General features: G+C 36.8%; 1 protein-coding gene across 1 annotated transcript in view; it reads right to left on the reverse strand.

The window, feature by feature from the left end:
- Positions 1–7,624, reverse strand: part of LOC107729232 (histone-lysine N-methyltransferase SMYD3-like) — a 181,466-nt gene that overhangs the window by 131,428 nt on the left and 42,414 nt on the right. The window contains exon 5 of the mRNA XM_016539664.1: positions 6,642–6,778. Coding sequence (XP_016395150.1) covers positions 6,642–6,778 — 137 coding nt within the window. The remainder of the gene's footprint in view (positions 1–6,641; positions 6,779–7,624) is intronic.

The following is a 7,624-nucleotide window of genomic DNA, read 5'->3' on the forward strand; positions in this document are numbered from 1 at the left end:
GAGTATGGGTCACCATACTTGGCCACATGTCACGTCACTTTTCACTTTTTCACTTTTCACTTTTCAATATTACAGCGAGAATAAAAGTTACTCCTTCTTTCTTTGTGTGAACATTTGGGCGGTGTTATGCAAATCTTCGCACATCGTGACGTAGACATGTGGGGGTGTGTTTAAATGAGGCGTTTTAGGAGGGCATGGACAAGTCTTAACTTTTATAAAGAATATCTCTTTGGATTTGAGACTTTAGTCTTTGCAACTTTACAGATCTTCTTTATGCACCAAGAGCTTGTAACACTCCAAAGAGAAAGAAAAAATTGAAATCGCATCATATGACCACCTTTAAGAAAGCAATAGGGGAAGTGAGTTTTGGGTGACCATGGAAACCTTAATGTTCCCAGCAATATAATGACTAAACTTTCAGGATACCCATGGTTTAGTCTCAGTCTGCAGACTCAGAGTTGTATATAAACCATCTATCATGTAATGATAAAGGTTTCCAGGTTTTTGTCTTTATGTTCTGCAAGACTAATTTAACAGGAAATAAAATTATCAGATGCATACAAAATGAGAGACAGATGGATTTTCATCATGACTTCAGTCATTTGTCCAACAATGGAGCTTAAAGCTAAAGAGCCTGAAGTGAAATCACAGTCAGACTGACAGAGAACAATCATACATGCAGACATTACCCTGAGGTCACTTGGGTCATTGGTGGGTGCTACGAAAAAGCAGTGGAAGATGACAGGAACGGAGTAACGATGGGGTTCTCTTATTAAGTGCCAGGGCCAGACCACCCAGAGCCCTGTCAGTGTGACCTCTGACCTCTGCTCCTTTAATGTCAGAACTGAAACATATGTTCAATGACAGCGCCTGCACAGCGCTGAAAGAGGAGAGATGTCATCTAACAAATCATCTTTCCTTTGCTCTTAATCCATATATGACTCTCGGGGTGAAACTGGGGGGAAAAGGTGAAGATTTTTTGCAAATCTGCTGACATGAGGACTGGAGCTGCTGGGAAGGATGTTGAATAAAGCATGACTCATTGCAGTTTAATGGCCAAATCTCATCTAAGCCAGTATGAGCAAAGTCCCGTGTTAAATACTCATTTTTAAATTTGAGAGAAGGACAAAGACCTACTAAAAAGGAAAGGAAAGGCATTGTGTTTTGCACAACCCAACAACCAGTCAGTAGCTCCACTGATCCAATTATTTTACTTAAAGCTTTAGAAACATTTGTTTTGGAATCAAACAAAATTGATCTTGATCTATGTTTTTGAATCAGTCGAAAGAACCGGTTGAGAGTCATCCATTCAGAAGTTGGGCAACTCTGGCCACGCTATATGTTTTTGATTCGCCAAAAAGAACTGGTTCATAAGAGTCATTTGTTCAGGAGTCGGACTAAACATTTTACTGTATGTTTCTGATTCACTAAAAATAACCGGTTCATAAGAGTCATTTGTTCAGGAGACGGATTACACATGTTTTACTGTATGTTTCTGATTAACTAAAAAGAACCAGTTAATGAGAGTATATGTTTACTGTATGTTTTTGATTCACTAAAAAGAACCGGTTCATAAGAGTCATTTCTTCAGATATCAGACTACACATGTTTCACTGTATGTTTTTGATTCCCTAAAAAGAACCGGTTCGTAAGAGGCATTTCTTCAGATATCAGACTACACATGTTTCACTGTATGTTTTTGATTCCCTAAAAAGAACCGGTTTATAAGAGTCATTTCTTCAGATATCAGACTACACGTTTCACTGTATGTTTTTGATTCCCTAAAAAGAACCGGTTCATAAGAGTCAATTGCTCAGAAGTCGGACTACACACGTGTCGTACTGTATGTTTTTGATTATCTAAAAAGAAGCGGTTCATTTGAGTCATTTGTTCTGGAGTCGGACTACAAGATTTACTGTATGTTTCTGATTAACTAAAAAGAACCAGTTAATAAAAGTAATTTGTTAAGGAGTCGGACTACACATTTTATTGTGTTTTTGATTCATTAAAAAGAACCGGTTCATAAGAGTCATTTGTTAGGTGTTTGATTCACTAAAAAGAACTGTCTCAAGTCATTCATTCGGAGGTCATACGACACAGTCATTTGTTCGGGAGTCATACTACACTGACTCAGTAGCGCCATTTGGTAAAATAAGCAAATATTGGTTCCCAAACCTTATTAAACAGCATTTTTACAAATGAATAATGCAAAAAGAATAGCTTTATTATGTATACTCTAATTCTAAGGCACTACTAAATTATTCAACCCTCTTCAATTCATGTTCATTTGGATGATACCGCTTTTTGCCAATACATACAGCTTTACTGAAAAAGCATGTTTCAAATATCACAATCAAGAAGCCAATACAATGCAAAGAGAATGCCTTTATGATGTATAGAGGCTTTATAGATTTATGTAGTATTATATACACAGGCTTTATACAGTTGCTTCTAGTAGGCTAATAGTCTTGGTCACTAACAACTAATATTTAAATTGGATGGTGCTCTTTCAGATCAAGGACCTGTTTGTCTGCTGGTAATGTCATGAAGAGCTCCTCCATTATGTATTAATACAGCACTGATAAATGCTGCCTTATTTGGGGTCTGTCATGAACAGATGGACTTCTGCTTTCCTCTGATTTGGAACCTCAGATAACTCGCCTGGGCACATCAGGTCATTATAAAATACAGACAAATAAAACAAAATAGAGGACATATAACATATTAATGATGCTTAATACAACAGCTGTGAATGACTGGCAAACAGGGCAAGCAGAGTAGCAAATTATATCACATCTGCTGTCAAAGAAAATTAGATTTTTACATTTTATGAAGAAAATGAGTGGTGCTTGCCCATGAAAATGTCATCGCCACAATGTGAGCTGAGTGGTTGCCAGGGTGTTGCTATATGGTTGCTAAGGTGTCCTGAGGGTTTCTTGTGTTTCTATGCAGTTGCTAGGGTGTTTTGGACGTCATAAGAGCCCACCCTCAATTCACTATAATATCTTGGTTTCAAGATAAGTCTGCAATAAAAATAAGAATAAGAATGGAAAATTATGATTATAATTATGATGAAAATTTCAAAAAAGTTTATTACAGAGCAGCCCATTTTAAATTATGCCATTTTTAGTTGTCTGACATTCAAATAATAATAATAATAATAATAATATTTTTAATTTACAAACAATATTTTTACTGTAATAGAACACACCTTTATAAAAACTGCGCAATTTGAAATATTATTTATGTAAAAGCTATATGACAAAGTTTAATACTTAATAATAATCTCATCTAACATAACACAACACAACACATCACATCACATCACATCATATAGTAATATATAGAGAACCAATTTCATTATTTCATTATTCATTATTTATCATTATTAATATAAACCCATTTTAAATTAAATTATTAAAGAATATTTTATGTAATAGCACACACACACCTTTTAAAAAAAACATAATTTGAACATGTAAAATTTATAATTTGAAAATTTAACATGTAAAAACTACACGCCAAAGTTTAATAGTTATGGTTTTGTTCAAATCCCTAACCCTAATGAGCAAGCATCAATAACAAGACAACAAAACGGCGATAAATAGGATGGTAGTTAGTTCTCATTACAAAGCCATTAACAGATTGCTGTGACACAAATCATATTCTTAAGGAATATTTAAAACTCATCAGCTCAGTTAATCAGAACTGTTCAGTCTGACTTTAAAAGACTCTCTTTTGAGTTCACAACACATATGCAAAAATGAACAGAAACGAATAACTGTTTTCACTAAAGCCCTGGACAATAACACTAGCATTCTCTGCAACTTTAATTAAAGCGGCAGATTCACCATCGCTTCAGTTCTGGAATGTGAATGGCATGAATGAACGTCCCTCTGGATCTGGATTTTAATCTAAATTCACATGTTCCGACACGTCCCTCACTCAGTTTGATTACTGTAATTGGAGATTTTCCCTCTTACCTACTCTAGTTCTTGGGTAATTCCTGCTTAATATGAATAAATAAATAAATTACACTCCCAACAAACATCTCAAATTCCCTTGAGGAACTTCCACTGCATGTAAGGGATATATTCTGAATATTATAAGAGAATTAGTTTCAGCAATTAGTTTCAGCAAATGGCACAGAATATCGGTCTGATTTGAAATGGAAATCATTTTTGGACCACGGCTGCTTGTTTTCACGCTGGTTAATTGATTCAGCGATGGGCAGGGTGTTGGTTTAACGCGGCTGAACATGTTTGTAATGCTAAAGACGAAGCGCCAGGCCAAGAGCCGACTCTCGCGAGCTGAGTTAATGCAGAACAGGGAGATTTATCAGCAGTCAGGGTCAAAACCAGCACACTTCTTCCAGTGTTTGCACATTTGTATTCCACCCACACCTAAAAAGAAATATTCATCCAGGAGAACATATGTTAACTGCATCACATTAATGAAGCGTAGAAGAATGAAAGAATGTGTGAGAGAGAAAAAGTAAAGACAAAAGCTAAGTTTCCTCCTCAGATCAAAAAAAAAAAAGATCCATCGTAAAATGTGTGTAAACTAGGATTGGGCGATGTCTACCAAATTGGCATCGGACGTTGTCTACAGTGAAACCTCGTGATGGACGATGACATCGGGGGGCGGGGCAGGGTTAGGGGTGTGCCCGAAGCATGAAACAAATAACGCGTTATACAGAGTCACTAAAAGTTTAGCTGCTTGCTAGCGGTAGCCTGTTGCATTACAGTACATGAAAGTTCACTTACCACATACACAGAGTAAGGAGAAATGTCTGATAGGACGATGGCGAATGATTTACAGATCCTGAGCACCAATGACAAACATCTAATCTTGTCAAATGTGTGGTAAGTACTGCCGCTCCATAGTATAGAGTCCTTGTGATCGCGAATCTCAAAAGTGAAAGTGAAAGTAAAATAAGAGCGCACAATCAAAAGCGTTTTTTTACAGTCGCCTATACTTACCCAACGATATAATTGTGAGAAAAAGTATTGAAATATTTTTTTATCCTCCCATCTTCGTAGGCTATTTATCGATGGACGATGGCATTAAATTAAATTAAATTAAATTAAATTATAGAGCATCCATGTCATTATTTAAAACCAACTTTAAATCATATAATAATAATAATAATTATTATTATTATTATTAATAATAATTATTATTACTACTACTGCTACTATTTAGAAATGTAAAACTTTAAATTTTAATATAAAATTTTTACTTTTTTAAAATTGTATTTTATATATATATAATATATAAGACGGTTCTAATCAAACAGTAAAGTTTAGCAGACATTCAATGACATCTTTAGCTAACTGACTGTGGTGTTTCCTTGAGGTGTGTTATGTGGAGCAGTCAGTTCAGGTCATGTATCTGGGTCAGACCCGTATCAGCCTGCTGCCACCCGCAGGTCTACATGACATAATATAGAGCAGAGATGCTGAAAATGATGATTACTGAATAAGAGAGAGATTCACGATTTATATGCCTGGTGCACATCCATACTGATGTTTCTTTACCCCTATACGTCTGACAGAAAATGTCACAACTCAATCCATCACCTCACTTCTGACATGCTTTTCAATCTCCAGTCTCTATTCAATAAATGACTTGCATGAGAGACAGACTGATAACCCCCGCATTAAATTCCATAGATTTACCACAAGAAATCAACAAATTCTCCTTGAGAGACTCTAGAGGCAATGAGTCAAGTGTAAAGCAATACACTGGCCCCAAAAGAGTATTTCTAAATCATTCATTTTTGACAATATTTTAACAAAATCTGCACACAAAAAAAACAACAACTTGCATATCAAGGTCAACAAATGCAAAAGTGCATTGGACGCTCTTCATTCGAGCATCTGTGCATGTTTTACATAACTCGAGACTTGCCCTGCTGTGGTGTTTAGTGTTGGATTAGAAATGCTTATCAAATCCACATTTGGGTCTTGGATGCTTTATAAGAGAAAGATGGCTGCTGGCTGTCTCTCATATAAAACAGGTGTTTGTGTTCACATGCAACAGGCATTTGTTTGTCCCAGGCCAAATGCGCAACCCCTTCTGTGTTTACATGCAATCCTGAAGAGAAGATGACCGTGTTCACTCTGAAACGCATCTTTCACTCAACGTGTTCACAATTACAGCACGGAGTGACGGACGGTAAACAAGCAAATAACATCTACTCTCACAGGAATCCAAACAAGCCAACTCACTGACACATCTGTAAATAAACTAGTACATTAGCATGCACCTCAGGCACCTTATGGTAAGGGTCTCTTGGGATGCGAATCGTCAGGAATGTAGTGATTCTGGATGTGATTCTACTTAATGATTCCATTGAACTGAATCTTTTTGGACTATTTTCTGGAGGTTAAAATGAAATTCAACCTTGAACAAGAAATGACTTCATTTAGCTTCTACGAACAACTTGTTCCCTGTTATGAGGAGAAAAGACAAAAAATAGCAGCATGGGTTCACATCAGGTGATGTGAGGACGGGGTGATAACCAAGCGGCGCGGTATGTGCTCGAAGTGACACACTGACTCCATTCACAACACTGCGTGAGATCTGAGAGCGAGAGCCCTGCCGACTGCCGCAGATGACAATGAAAGGACACTAACTCTGGCGAGGAGGCTGATGGGGTCGAGGCCGGGCGGAAGCTGAGACAGATCGTGGTTCTCCTCACCGAGATAAACCTGCAGCGTCGTGCAGAGGTGCCTCAGGCCTTCTTTCTTCTCCTCGCTCATGTCTGCAAGATCTGCACACACAGAACACAGCGCTTTCAACAACAGCGATACATATGAATGATTCTGCTAACAAGCAAAAAATGTTTTGTTCTTCTCTTTCAAAAAAAAAATAATAAACTAAACTAGTGTTATAATGATATGTTTCTAAAAACATATTACTATCTTATTAAATCAGAGTATTACCATAGTACATGGGCAAAACAATTGTATTAAAGGGGTCATATGATGCGATTTCAATTTTTCCTTTCTCTTTGGAGTGTTACAAGCTCTTGGTGCATAAAGAAGATCTGTAAAGTTGCAAAGACTAAAGTCTCAAATCCAAAGAGATATTCTTTATAAAAGTTAAGAGTCGCTCGATGCAATGCAACGCGTAAACAGACAGTATAAGTCATTATAATCCGTAATTATGTCCCCACTGGATGCAACAAATGCCTCGTTTATAATGGGTTTTAATGTTTTTGTCTCATCGCTCCGGCCGGGACAAGGCATCACAATATGGCAAGGGGCGTAACATTTCCGTCACACGCTTGAGGTATTCGGCCAATCACAACGCACTGGATAGCTGGCCAATCAGAGCACACCTCACTTTTCAGACCGATGAGCTTTGTAAAAATCGACGCGTTTCAGAAAGGCGGGGCATAGAGGAGAAACAATAGTGTACAGTATGTGGAAAATAATGTGTTTTTTTAACCTTAAACCGCATAAACACATTTAATTACACCAAATACACAAAATAATGTTCTTTTTAGCAACATCATATGACCCCTTTAACATCATATATGCATTAAAATAATACAAACAAGGTACTATTACACATTCAAAAACATTTTACCATGGTACATATATATATATATAAA

The sequence above is a fragment of the Sinocyclocheilus rhinocerous genome, unplaced genomic scaffold (genome assembly GCF_001515625.1).
Source record: "Sinocyclocheilus rhinocerous isolate Xijiao unplaced genomic scaffold, SAMN03320098_v1.1 scaffold1268, whole genome shotgun sequence".
Lineage (NCBI taxonomy): Eukaryota > Metazoa > Chordata > Actinopteri > Cypriniformes > Cyprinidae > Sinocyclocheilus > Sinocyclocheilus rhinocerous.